Raw genomic sequence first — 15272 nt, 5'->3', positions numbered from 1 at the left:
CTACAGGAACAGTAATAAGAGTCCCTTTTCTGGGCACGAAGCCTAGGACTCAAAGGGAGTCTCTAGAGAACATCTGGTCATATTGATATATAGATGCCAACACTGTGTGTGTGTGTGTGTGTGTGTGTGTGTGTGTGTGTGTGTGTGTGCTCATGTGTTTCTACTCTGCTGACTCATGGCATTCAAGCCTCTCTGGAAACACCCCCACCCTTGTAGCCAGTCAGCTCATACACACCCCTTGGGCTCCTCCTTGATTCAAATGTTAGGTCAAGAGGAAGAAGAAAAACAAATTCAAGAGCTGCTCTTAAGCGTCTAGAAATTCTGCACCCCACCTCTCAACAGGAAAGATTAGACCCTGATTTGACTTAGTCCACTACAAGCTAAATTGCCCTCTTAAAGTGCCAACATTCCTTCAACCTTTGGATACAACTGGAAGAAGAATCCATGGTATTGTAGCTTCTGCTCGAGGCAGGGGTCTGAAAACCAGCAGCAAAAACGGAAAGATGGCGAGCCCAAGACCCAGAACTCCAGAAGACCCTGAAATTGAGCTTTTTGTGAAGGTAAGTTTCCTAGCTGTAATAACAACATACAGTGTATATTACTTCTTCACACTGTACTTCAAGAGTCTAAAAATTTCTCAGTATTTGGGACTGTTCATGAAGAAAGAATTCTGTAATTATTTTCTTAGTCTGAGTCTGAGAAGAATGCTTGGGTGTTTGGTTACTTCTAGATAACAAGAGGAAGTCAGATGATATCTGAAAAAAGGCAAAATGATAGTGTGAAAGACAGATTGATAGGTAAATGGTTAGATTTTATTTTCAGTAGCTTCCTGTGAATACTCGGGAAATCCCCTCCCTCCAGAGCATTGTTTCTCCACCTATACAATGAAGAACCTGACAAAATGACCCTAAATGGGCTTCCCAGATCTCACAATCTGAATGTGATAGATTTTTGCAAAACCTAAATGGGTAGAGAAGGCAAAGAATGGCTCAAGAACCATGTGCCCTTACAGTCCAGACAGAAATATTTAAAGTTCTCCCAAAGGAAAAACATTGGAGCAGGGTCATATGTTTTTTGTGAGAGAGAAAAAAGCGAGTCTGTATGCTATTATACAAGGAAGAAGCATTTTAGAATGCTGTGCTTCCTCTTTTCAGCGTGCCCTGAAGTTTTGTTTTTGTTTTTTTGGTTTTTTTTTAATATGTCTTAACTTTTCAGAAAAGCACTTTGGAAAACCCCTAAAACAGGAGAAAGAAACATGTTAACTGATCAAGAGAAAAATTTCTGTAGGTTTACTCCAAGTAAAAGATAATTTCCTAAACTTTTTCTTACACTGTTTAGTTTTTCCATATATTTTGATTGACCATTAGAAACATTCAGGATAATACAATAATAATATGAAAAAGAAATTCTTATGTTGTATCTGATCCTTTTTAAAACCCTTTAAAATACTTTACTCATATTACCTCCTTTAAACTCACATCAACTTAGGAGATAGGCTACTATGAATTATAGACATAGTAGTATCATCATCAGTAGCAGTGACAGTAGCAGTTACTACTAGACAAAAAATTTTAAGTTGTTACACTATTGTAATATTGTCCTCATCACTTCTAGATAAGTATAGTAAAACAATGAAGTTTAAGTAATTTTCATAAAACTATATACCTTCCTCATGACTTTTCAAAGACATAAAATACAGTATAATTTTCAAATGTTAAGTTAAGCATCTATTGGCTATAGAAATAATGTTACAACCATTTTTTAAGATTACTTAACAACTGGTTACATAGCAACACCAAGGATGTCATCAACTTGTTTTTTAAAATCATAACAGAGAAAAACTCGAATTCCTCTATAACTAGGGAATCCAAATAAGTGTTTGCTGGGCTCTGGGATATAAGAATTACTTGTCCTATCTCTAGATTAGAGTAAAACATGTGACTGCTCAAATAATATAAAAATTAGCCTTAATTTGCTAATTAAACTTTCACACTTACCAGTTCCAAACAATAGGTAGTGTTTCTTCATAAGGTACCCAAAGTGTTTCTTTTGTCCGAATTTTGTTCATTCAATTCAATCAGACTTCTCAAGTCAGTTGTTGGCATTGATAAGTATGTTTGTCTTCATAGACTTCCTAGGTTTGGAAGGGAACATGGATGAGAGAGGTTACCAAATCATACCTCGGATAAACAAATGCTGATTTGAACAATAATGCTCAGTTTAAACTAAACTACCCCATCATTTACTGAGTGTTTATTACAGGGTAAGTAATATAGTAAGTAGTGTATTACTAGCCCAATTTTATGGATACAGAATTTAAAGGAAAAAGAAGCCAAGTAACTTTGCCCAATATCATATAACTAATAGGAGAGTTAGAATTTCAGTCCTTTAAAATGGCTATGTCTGATCTGACTGAACTGTTTTCAAATGGACAAATTAGTAAAATTTTCCAGAATTTCATCAGGTGGGATGTTTTAAGTGTAAGCTTATTTAATTATTTAATAATATTAAAACAAATTACAGATTTTTTCTAGAAGAACCTTAAGTTACATTTAGTACAGGTTTTTTGTTTTGCTTTGCTTTGTGGCATGAGCCACCGATCTCTAGAAATTTCATGGAAGATACTAGAAGGGTACATATGAATTGAGAACAGTAAAACATGCTAATAAGTAAAGTTAAAAAGCACTGGTCTTATGAAAACATGGGTACCTGAGATGAATATATATTTCTCAGATAAAATATAAATGGCAAATAAATATATGTAAAAACGTTCAACATCTTTGATTGTTCAAGAAATGCAAATTAAAATAACACTGAGATTCTATTTCTCCCCAAAATGAATGGCTATCATCAAGAAGTCAACCAATAACAAATTCTAATAAAGCTGTGGGAAAAGAAATCCTTCAACACTTTTGGTGGGAGTGTAGACTGGTATAAGTGATATGGAAATCAGTGTGGAGATTCCTCAGAAAGCTAGGATTGTAGGTCCTTCTAGCTATTCCCCTCCTGGGTACTTTTCCAGTGATATATGCACACCCATGTCTAAAGCAGCACAATGTACGATAGCTAAATCTTGGAAACAACCCAAATGGCTATCACCTGCGGAATGGATAAAAAAAAATGTGTGGTTTTTTACACAATGGAGTATTACTCAGGTATAAAAAAGACAAACTCGAGGCTTTTATAGGTAAATGGATGCAACTAGAGACCATAATCATAAGTGAAATGAATCACACCTGCAAACATCATATTGTCTCCCTAGTGTAAGAACCTGAAAGAGTAAATAGAACTGGAAAGATACAATAGATTCTGTGAAAGGGAAAGAATCTGTCCAAAGGGAAGGAACAACTGGAATGAGGGGAAGGACAAAAGAGAGAAAGAAGAAAGGGAAAAGATATATTTATGTACATATGCAGGATAGCTTGGATAATTGTACTGTTGATTTCTGCTGGTCTATTGGAAGGAATAGTTAATGCTTAAATTTTTTAACTCTTTTAATTTCTTATATTTTTATAGATTTTTTTGCCAACTTTGTATGTTTATATCTGGTAATCTGAACTACTAATTTGAAGACAACAAAATGCAATATAACAACCAATATGTTGAATTCCTATTATTTTGTTTAAGGAAATTCTGTATCATTTCTATTTTTTTTTCTAGTTTTTATTCTCTTTAAAAAAATTTTAAAGGGCTCATAAAAGAGCATCGGTCGGGCTGGGGAGACAGTTCTGTGACATAAACCTGCCTGGCATGTGCAAGGTCCAGAGTTCAATCCCTGGTACTGCAAAAAAATGGTCTTTACTAATGGTAAATATTAAATTAATCTATGATTTCCCACCCAGCTCTTAGAGACTACTTTCCTCTCACAAGTATAGATCTATTCCATATCATTCCATTATGATCAGCAAAAACATTGTCTTTCTTTTTTAACTTCTATTTCTTTTTTATTATTAATTTTATTGAGAAACAAATACCAATGAGACAGTTTCAAAACCAACTAGTAGGACAGTTTCAATAATTAATACATTGCATATTGCTATCTTCTTAGTGGTTATTCATAGTACAAGATGCAGACATGGTATCCTGTCCAAATACTATTAGTACAAAGCTTTCTTCTCACTGAATTAAGAGAAAGAGCTGTGTATCTATCCTATTTTGTATATACACATACAAAATGGTCCTTCCTTTGTATCCCTTTTTTTGGTTTAGTTTTGTCAGAGATGGGTTTTCCATTGCCAAAAACATTGTCTTTCAACTGTAACTCGTTTGGTGAGATTTATATCTAGGAACTAAGAACAAAGAAGTTTATAATGTACATTTTGTTTTCTATAAATGTTGGGCCCACTTTATTTGTTTGATATTCATCATTAAATTCAATGTTTGTATTCACTGTCAAAACTATCAAACACGATAAAATTCAGTTTGTTTGTTTGTTTGTTTTGAGGTACCGGGGATTTAACTCAGGACCCTGCACTTGCCAGGCAGGCACTTTTTCTATTGAGCTATCTCCCCAGCCCTAAAATTCAGTTTTAATAAATTTATATAAAAATTATATAATCAAATATTTGGGCCCAAATTCTAAATGTATATTGTGTAAAAAACTTTTTTAAATAAATTTAAGAAAGGAGGAAGAGCTCATACTTTACTCTGATGTTCAGACCATTTTCAAGTTTTTTTTTTTTTTTTTGGTGGAACTGGGGATTGAACTCAGGTCCTTATGCTTGCCAGGGAAGCACATATTCTACTGAGCCATCTCCCCGGCCCATTTTCAAGCTCTTTTAATACTATAATAAAGACTGATTAATTTTAAAATCCAAGGAAACTATTAGATGGAAGAAAGAAGTGTTCAAGAGTGAGGATTCTGGAGGAGATAGTGTTAAATTTGTTCAATGAGGAGAATGCACATGTTAATGGTTATTCTTGCTAATATTATTTTTCAAATTTATAAACTTAGATCACAGACATTTTTTTTGCAAATTACCACACTTGTCTTTGTCAGATAATCATACGTAAAAGGTAAGTAATTTGTTGATTAAGCTAGGGGATTTATATCCTAAAAATTTATGTGATGCTACTTTAACTAACCATAAAGTAAACAGAAAAACTTGAGTTTTCCTGTGAAAATTTGATCAACTTCCCCCACACATCAGTATTTTGATTCTCCTTTTCCCAACGGTGATCCACCCTTCCTGCTGTATCTATTATCAGCTTCACCCACCCTTAATCATGTTTTCCTCACTAAAACCAGCTCAGATTAGATGCTTAGTCTGACTTCTGCTACAAAAGAAATACAGCTGCCAAGGTTGGTTGCCTCTTCCCCTACCTATTCACTCTCTGACATTAGGAAATAACAGCAATAAATATTTCCTCGGTCACACTCATGGCCAAGCAAAGGAAAATTTGCCAGAAAACTATGCACAGAAGTTATCCCTAGGGCTTCTAACACTTTAATATTGCATTTTGGTTTTTAGGAGCTAAATTTTATTATTACAAATACAATTACAGAGAAACAGAACATTTCTGATATATCATATAACATATTTCCTGTGTATAGCACACAAATAATACATAAATTAATTCCACAACTGAACAAAAGACTGGGCTGGAGAGATAGCTCAGTAGAATAAGTGCCTGCCTGGTGAGTGCAAGGTCCTGAGTCAAATCTCTGGTACCGAAAAAAAAAAAGGAAGAAAAAAGAGGAGGAGGAAAAGATGAGGAAGACTTTCTTTTTTGCTGTACTTGGACTGGCCAAGGGCCTTTGCACTGAGCTACATTCCCAGCCTTTAATTTATTTATTTATTTATTTATTTATTTATTTATTTATTTATTATCTTTTTGAAACAAGGTCTCATCCTGCATCTTAGGCAGGTTTCAAACCTGTAACAATCCCCCTGCCTCAGGCCTGAGCACTGAGACCAAAGGTGTGCACCACCACACCTGGCTTTTCAGTCTTTAAATACCTTAATATTATTACAAATAACAGCTGAAAGTACTTTTAAGATGAAGCACCATCTACTTCCTTCTATAGTCTACATACTAGTGGCTCAAAGACTGAAGCAAAAGAGGAAAAAAAAGAGTCTCAGCGATGAGAGATGCTAATAGCTTGAACTTAGTTGGTACCTAACCAGGCCTCATAGATACCAAACATCAAATAAACACTGAATGAATAGATGACCACAGCAAAGGAAAGAAGTGAATTTATTTGGGAGATACCCAGTAAGTAAAATTGAAAAGAGTTAGTGCTAGACTCAATTTGGGGTGTTAATTGGAAGGATGCTTCCAAACTGTCTATCTTGGGCAACTTACTAGATAGTGACTCACATGGTAGTGCCATAACAAACTGTGACAGAATTGGTGATTGCAACAACAAAATTTTTTTCTTACAGTTCCAGGGGCCAGGATATCTGTTTGAATCTGTTTCATGCATTCTAATTCTTTCCTGTATTGTTCATTCAGTGTTTCCATCGTTTTTCTATTCTCTATTTTTCTATGTTTTCTTTAACTGTGCTGAGCAATTCTTTCACAATTGTTCTTTCATTTTGGATCTGAGAGATGATTTCTGATCTTATTTCTTCTATAGCCTGATGGGGTTGTTTCTTTACTTCAGTTGCTATCATTTCAGAGATTTCAGGTGTGTGATTTTCAAGTCCTTATATGTCCTTGTCTCCTGGATTTGTTCTGGGTAGGCTAGAAGATTGAGATTGCCTTTTGCTACTGCATTGGCATTTTTGAAGCTCCCGGTAATCACCCAGATAGAATCCCATGGGCTGACCAGAGTTGGCCAAACAGGCCAGAAGTCCAAGATCAAGTTGTCAGCATGGTTGAATTCTGATAAGACATCTCTCTTCCTGGATTGTAGACCACTACCTTCTCTCTGTCTTAAAGTGATTCAGAAAGAGAACAAGCTCTCTAGCATCTCTTCTTATAAAGTCACTAATTCTCAGGAGGCCCTCATTCTTAGAACTTCATCAAACTATAGTCACTTCCCAAACACCCCATCTCCAAATGCCATCACCTTGAAAGGGTAAGGCTTCAACATATGGATTTGAGGAGGGTCCAAAATTCAGTCCATAACAAATTCATAGAATTGAATTAAGGACCACAAAGAAAGAATAAATTTGTGTATAAAGCAAATGTGTTCAAATTTAGTTTGGAATATATTGAAGTTTTATCTTAAAAACTTCTATCTCCCATGGGCACACTACTATATCCTTCTCAACACGGAGGCTTTTTTCCTCCATCCCTCTTACAGTTGAGCCTGGAGTTGGGGTAGGTGTCCTCTGGGCAGCTTTGCTCCCCATTAATGTTTCCAGGACTAGTGTTCCTCCCTTGTCAAGACAAATACCTAAGTGTAGTCACCCATTACCTCTCCTTATGCTGTGGTTCCCAAGTCACTCTCCCTTATTTTGAGGGTCATTGTCACTCTTTCCAGTACTACTCATCATAATTCCTGATGATTTTAAAACCTATGAAGGTGACACAACACTGTGATATCTCAGACACTTCATTACCTGTCTTCTGAGGATCTTCCTCTATGTCATCTCTCAGTTACCCCCTCCCATTGTTCAACCGTCATGTTGGTCATTGCATTATCTACAACCTTTGATATTATTTATTCAGGGTGTTGTGGGGGCCTGCTTCTGAGCTTTTCTGTCTTAACATAATATAATTTACAAAAAGTAAAATGCAACCATTTTAAGGGTATTCCTCAATGGCTTTTGACAAACTTACATGTACATGTAACCACTACTACAATCAAAATACAGAATATTTCCATCAGCTCAGATAGTTCTCTGTGACTCTCACACATTTCTTAACAGTTCCTTTGAAAAGCAGCTTTTAGCTTTAATAAATTCCTGGATTTTTATCTCTTCTCCCTTGCCTTCTTACCAGTTACACTGACTTTCTTTCAGTTTCTTACACATACTGTGGTAAAGCCTATTGCAAGGCCTTTGCACATGCTCTTATCCATGTTTAGAGTGCCCTCTTCGTGCCTACTCACCTAGGTAATTGTCACTCCTTTAAACTCTGCTCAAGTGACACTTTCTTCAGCAGAGGGCTTCCTTAATAGAGCTCACACTGATTTCTCTGTTACACACTCATTAAATACACCTCTTTCCTTCAAAGAAGTTATCTCTATTTTAAAATGAATTGGCTTAGGGATAATTTTATTTTAATATCTAATACATTAGTATGTATAATATATATTATACCAATACTGGTATATGTTAAACATATAATATATTCAGTGGATATTTATCAGGTAAATGAATGAATGCATGTACAGAGGATATACAGATATATATGTATAGATGATAGATAGATAGATAGATAGATAGATACAAAAGTTCCAAGCAGAAGAGTATTGTTGTTTTCAATTAATAGAAAAAAGATTTGCTTTTTAATGAATGGCATGACTATTTACTATTTGTAAAACAAACACAAACAGTTAAAAATACTAAATCAGGAGTCCCAGTACACATCTCACATCGAAAATAAATTCCAAGTACATTAAACAAATCCAAAAATGAAGCCACAATGATACCAGTGGAAAACATGATAGGTCTTTACAGAAAAAACAAAATAATAAAATAAAGTTAAAAATTAGCTTTAAAAAAAAAAACAAGATTCAGCTGGCCAAACAGCTCAGCGGATTAAAGTGCCTGCAAGCATGTGCAGGGGCCGGGAGTTCCATCCCCGGGCCTGCCATGCCGGCCACACCCCCCCAGGGGGTGCACTGAGATGGCAAGTGAGACTGGGCATAGTGTTGCGCACCTGTAATCCCAGCTCCTGGGAGTCTGTAAACAGGCAGATCACTATGAGTCCGATCTAGGAGTGAGACCCTGAACACCCTGTAGACTCTTCCCTAAAATTAAAAAAAATGATAATAAAAAGAAATTTTAAAAAACAAGATTAAAAATGAGCTTTTGATAAACTTAATTTATCTAAGCAGATCAGAAAAACCAAACTGCATAGAGGAAAAGAATGATGGACTTTATGTAAGTTTAATTAATTAATTAATTTTTTGTGGTACTGGGGATTGAACTCGGGACCTTGTGCATGCCAGGCAGGCATTTATGCTGCTGAGCTGTGTCCCTGGCCCCTGTAAGCTTAATTTAAATGGCATGTTTTTAAAAATACATGTAACAGGTCACAAAATTTAATGCCTTTAGTATATATGTTTTTCCAAGTCAATAAAAGAAAATCATCCTCTTAATAGAAAAATGAGAAATAGTCATGATAAGTAACTTTTACAAGAGGGAAATCAAATTATCAATAGATATATAGAAAAAATTTCAGGAAGAAAATTTGACAAGCTAAATCATAACAGAAAGTATGAATAATCTTTACTCAGAGTTCTCATTTTAAAGATTAGCATAAAAGATGTAATCTCAGAAGTGCTATGTTATATGGCCAGAAATTTTTGTTACTAACGTATTTAGAGTACTAAAACTTTTACAATATCCTAAATTTCTATCAACCAGAAAATAGTTGTATAAATTTTGAAAATATTAAAAAGTTATCATGTGCATATATCACCTGTAATTTTATATATAATGGGATTGATTATCTTTCTTTGCCCATAGATTAAGAACTTCTTTTGCGTGTGTGTGTGTGTGTGTGTGTCTTTTGAGACAGGGTCTCACTATGGAGTTCAGGCTGGCCTTAAGCTCATTCTGTAGCCCAGGCTGGTCTTGAACTCACAACGATCCACCTGCCTCAGCCTCCCAAGTGCTGAGATTACAGGGGTGCGCCAACATACCTGGTAAGAACTTCTAATTTTGCCTCCAGAAACTAGTTTATTTCCCTATAGGAATTCAAAATATACTTTAACAAATACATAGATTGAGATTTTGCTTTACTGTACAGGCTGGAAGTGATGGTGAAAGCATTGGAAACTGTCCCTTTTGCCAACGCCTTTTCATGATCCTCTGGCTTAAAGGAGTTAAGTTTAATGTGACCACTGTTGACATGACCAGGTAAGATAAATCAGAACATGTTAAATTCTGGAACTTCAGATGAAATTGAATGAATGAATTGACAGTGAATTGAATGTTGATATTTGTATGATAATGTACTTTTCTCTCCTTTTAAAATTAATTTTATTTGTATATTTTAGATATATATAATGATCACATTCATCTAAGGAATTTGTACCTGTACATGATATATTTTGATCTTTCTTTTTCTCCAACCCCTCCCCTTCTTTCCACCCCTCTTCCCTTCCTAATTTATAAAAGCTTTGGTTTTTGTTATTAATTTTATTGAGAAACAAATAGCAATGAGACAGTTTCAAAATCGATTAGTAGGACAGTTTCAATAATTAATACACTTCATATTGTTACAAAAGCTTTGTTTCCATGTTTTCCTTCTGTTCTCTTTTTTTCTTTTCCCTTCCTTTCTTTCCTCTCCCATCTGTCTTGTTTCTCTTCACATTTGAGGGGAACTGCCCGTTCGGGCCCCCCCTCCTTTCCCTCTGTTGGGACAGGAGCTTTCTTTCTCTAATAAATATATTCTGCTCATAACCTCCGTTTGTTCCTAAAATTCATTCTTCGGTGTTAGAAAACACGAACTCGTGCAGGTCAGGTCCAGAGATCGTTTTTCTCTATGCCATTTGGAGGTTCTTCACATTTGAACATTTTCTCACCATTTTCCAGTATCTATTGTATATTTTGGCTCATATTCCCACTTTCATATTTTTTTGCCTGTAAGAGACTTTTTTAAAGATTAATTTTATTGAGAAAAAAAATTGCAATGTGACAGATTCAAAATAGGTTGGTAGGAGAGTTACAACAACTAATACATTGCATATTGTTGTCTTTGTAGTAGTCATTCATAGCACAAGATGCAGACGTGATCTCCTGTCCAAACACTATTACTACAGATCTTTCTTCTTATTGAATTAAGAGAAAATAGCTGTATATCTATCCTATTTTGTATATACAGATACAAAATGGTCTTTCATTTATATCACCTTTTTTTGTTCAGTTTTGTCAGAGAAGGGTATTCCACTGCCATCCAAATATTGTAGGTGCATGAATTCAGCAAAATATTCCAATATAGTCCAGTAGTCCACAATAGTAGTGGATTATCCGCAGGACTGGCAATGTCTGATGACTTGAGCCTTCCAGAGCTCAGCAGATTAACATGGCCTCACTTTTCATACCTCATTTCTACACTTTTCTGCTGGATGGTTAAGACCAAGATAAAGCAAGACCTATATAACAAGAAATGTAACTTTTGTATCTGACACGGTCAGTCAAGTCCCCTCAGGACTTATCCTGAAACCCTGTACCGCACTTTGTAGATCCATTGTCAGTGTCAGCCATGTCACACTTTCATTTTTTTATGCAATGGAGTACTACTCTGTCACAAAGAAGGATAAGCTTGAGGCATTTCTAGGTAAATGGATATAACTTGAAGCCATCTTCTTAAGTGAAATAAACAGAACATACATGTTTAAATTTTAATCAGTGTTTCTCTGGTAAATGATGTCTACTTTATCTTAGAGGCCTAACTGTTTATTTTCAATAATCATAGAAAGCCTGAAGAGCTGAAGGACTTAGCCCCAGGCACCAATCCTCCCTTCCTGGTGTATAACAAGGAACTGAAAACTGACTTCATTAAAATTGAAGAGTTTCTAGAGCAGACACTAGCTCCTCCAAGGTACAGCATTTTATAGGATATTATTATATGTAAGATAATCTATTTTATTGGTCTATTTATAGGAGGTTGAAGATTCTAGCTAATTTCAAAATGCTTTGGAATTTGGGGGTCTACATGTCAAATAAGACACATGCATAGAACTTGCTTTCCAATTTCAAATATGCAAAGATGGTAGACATATTTCAAATGATTTTTAAAATGCATAGCATACTTTAAGGCAAGAAGGTAAATTCTCTGTGCTCTTGAGATAAAGAAAGAACTCACAGTGGGGTAATGAATGTACTGACACTATAACTCAGTAGGACTGGGCCTTAACACCACTGCTTGAGTGAAGATAGAACATAGCACACACAGGCACTAGAGGCCAGGAAATAAATTTCAAGCACTTAGTCAGAGGCCAGAATTGCACTGTGTATACTTGAAGGACAAATATATGATCTGACACCCACTCCCAGAATTGTGTTTAGAAAGAAAAGGCACGCTATATTTAATTTTTATTTCTGTGCAACAAATTACCACTAACTTAAAACAACTCTCTTTTATTACCTCAAGGATTCCATTGATCAGGAGTCTGCGCATGGCTTACTAGGGCCTTCTGCTCAGAGTCTCACAGAGTAAAGCTGCAATCACATTATTGGTCAGTTCTCACCTGGGGTCCAGGATTTTCTTCCATGTTTATCCAAGAATTTGGCAGAATTCAACTTCTTGCAGAAATCTGAATAGGGTTTTGGGTTTGCTTTGCTGTTGATTGGGTTCAGCTTTGATTTCCTGGACGCTGACCCTCTGCACTGGCTGTTCAGAACATGGCTGTTTAGTTTTTTCCTCAGAAACCAGCATAAGAATGTGGCTTGGATGCTTACCTGAATAGGTCATGTCTACCCAGGGTAATGTCTCATTTGATTAACTCCAAGTGAACTGATTGCTCACCTATCATAGCTATGGTATCCTAGCACATACATAGGCTTCTCCCATGCTCCATGGTAGGGCATTAAATAGGTTAGATATATTGGGGTGGGAATTTGGAGGCCTTTTATTATTTTTTATTCTAGAGAGAAAAAACACTATAAACAATGATATAAAATTTCAAACCACAATGGAAGGAGAGTAACGGTGATTAGTACATCACTCATTGATATCTTCAAAGTAGTTGCTCAGATTACAAGATATAGGCATGAAAATTGATTAACTTTTCTTTTCAATGAACTAATAGAATTAGTAGTATATTTAATAAATATATAGTTACGTTTACTTTTCCATTCCTTCTTTTCTCCTTTTTCCCACCTCAGTTTCTCTTTCCATTTGAACAGTTTCTTTACATTTCTCAATATCTATTATACATTCTAAGCATAGATACAGAATTTGGAGGACATTTTAGAAACCATGCAAGAGAGGGTACCAAGACTACTCTCTTCATTCTTAATATTTTTTAATTTTCTTTTTCTGTCCATGAATTATTTTACTTATTTTACATTTATGAAACTGTTTCAAATATTCTTTTTCTAAAATTCAAAATGTATGGAAGATATATATTTTTTGAATTGACTTCTAATTCTCTTCCATGATTGGAGAATTCTTTTCTAGCTAAAAGCACACTGCTATAATATGCTTATAGTTGTAATTTGCCTAAACTATAATATTCTATTTTTTTCAGTCTTTCTAAAACACATTGTATGTTAATAGGGTTCAAAAAAAACCACATTGTTTTAACCATGGCCCTGTGGCTAGCATATAACAGCAGAGAATTACTGATGGGGTGCAACAAACCAGAGAAACTTCTGGTGGAGCCTTTGTGGTCCTCCTTAAGCACATGGCCAGCTTTCCCATTAAAACATCTGCCAGACTATAAGGCTGATCAAGTAAATGGAAAAAATACTACACACAAAAACTCTGAAAACTAACAAGCTTTCCATGGCCCACTGAGACAAAATTTGAGTTTAGAACCTTCCAGAGTGAGAGATCCCTGAATAATCCAGACAGATGAAAATCCTAGAAGACCAAGGATAAATCAGTTTACAATAAGCCTTGGCTCAGCACAACTTCTGATTCCAGTTAAAAGCCTCTACTCTCACTTCCAAGCAAATAAACAGATGTGCCCTCTGGATAATTTTGAGCCACTATAATTTTTATGGTTATTCAAGAAAGTAGAAAAAGTAAAATATAGGACCATATGATAAAAAGTTTTTAAAAAGACAATAGAACTAATCCAGCAAGTGATTCAGATATCAGAATTAGCTAAAAAGAATTTTCTGACAACTTATTGATATGTTCAAAGAAATAGAGAAAAACAGGGAGAAAATATATGTAAATACAGAGAATTTCACAAAAGAACTGAAATTTTATAACTGAAAAAAGAAATGCTTATAAAACTAAGAATTTATAGCCTGGGTTTAATATCACACAAAGCATTGTATAAGACATACATAATGAACTGTAAGATAGGCATGTTAGGAAATACATAAATTGACAAAAGGAGAACAAAATTAACAAAAATATATGAAAGAACATTTAGAGACATATGGGATGCAGAGAAAATTCTAACATATGTATAATTACAGTTCCAGAATGGTCCAAGTTTCACAATATTTGTTACCCTTTAACTTTTTAAATAGTAGCCAGAAATGTAACAATTGTAAGGTGTTGTTTCACTGTACTTTTAATTTGTACTTTTATATTGATCAGAGACATTGAACATTTTTCATACACACACACACACACACACACACACACACACACAGAGAGAGAGAGAGAGAGAGAGAGAGAGAGAGAGAGAGAGAGAGAATAGAGATTTCTTTAGCCTGTAGTTCTGGTGGTTGGGAACTCCAAGAACATGGCATCAACATCTGGTCAGCATCTGGTGAGGGCCTTTGTGCTGACTGATGAAAAGGGAGATGGCATCACATGGCAAGACAAAGAACCCTAGCTCAGGTCTCTACTCTTTTCAATATAGAAACCGCTAGTCCCATCAGATTTAGGACAAAACCGTCATGACCTTGTTCAATCTTGTTTACTTCCTAAAGGTCCCACCTCCAAATGCTATTGTTGGCTTAAGTTTTTACCACCTACTACCTCGCAATGGGCATTAAATTTCAATATGAGCTTTTGTGGAGACATTCAAACCACAAAAAACTCATTCACTTTGTTTTCTAGAAAATTATCTCTCCTTCATTTCTGAAGGATGGCTTTGCTGAGTATTCTTTATTGGCAGGATGTTTGTTTTAACACTTCCTCATTCTGTTCTCTCCTGGCTTGCTGAAAAAAACTGCTGATAAAGACATATTTGAGCTCTCTTGCATGCAATGCATTTCTTTTGCTGCTTTCATAATCTTGTCTTTTATACTTTAATTTGATTATATGCCTCAGTATAGGTTTCTTTAGATTTTTTTGTTATTTTTTGAAGATAGTGTCTCCCTCAGTAGGTCTTGCACTCACTATTAGCTCAGCTGACCTTGATGTTCTTGAAATCATATTTCATGCTAGGGTTACCATGACAGGTTAGTCTTTAGATTTAACATGATAAGACATTTTTAAGATTCTTGTACCTGAATTTTTACAATTTCCCCAGATTTTAGAACTTTTAACCATTAGGTCTTGTTTTTTTTTTTTTT

At 35.1% G+C, this 15272-nt stretch overlaps 1 protein-coding gene across 1 annotated transcript in view; it reads left to right on the top strand.

Moving 5' to 3' along the window:
• The first annotated feature begins 228 nt into the window (after nt 1-228).
• Clic2 (chloride intracellular channel 2) overlaps nt 229-15272 on the top strand; it is a 38841-nt gene continuing 23797 nt past the window's right edge. The window contains exons 1-3 of the mRNA XM_004648255.3: nt 229-560; nt 9871-9980; nt 11542-11667. Of these exons, the coding sequence (XP_004648312.1) occupies nt 504-560; nt 9871-9980; nt 11542-11667 (293 nt within the window). The 5' untranslated portion in view covers nt 229-503. The remainder of the gene's footprint in view (nt 561-9870; nt 9981-11541; nt 11668-15272) is intronic.

The sequence above is a fragment of the Octodon degus genome, unplaced genomic scaffold (genome assembly GCF_000260255.1).
Source record: "Octodon degus isolate 3935 unplaced genomic scaffold, OctDeg1.0 scaffold00373, whole genome shotgun sequence".
In the NCBI taxonomy this organism is placed as follows: Eukaryota; Metazoa; Chordata; class Mammalia; order Rodentia; family Octodontidae; genus Octodon; species Octodon degus.
The sequence above is the reverse complement of the archived record's forward strand: the minus strand, read 5'-3'. Positions and strand labels throughout refer to the sequence as shown.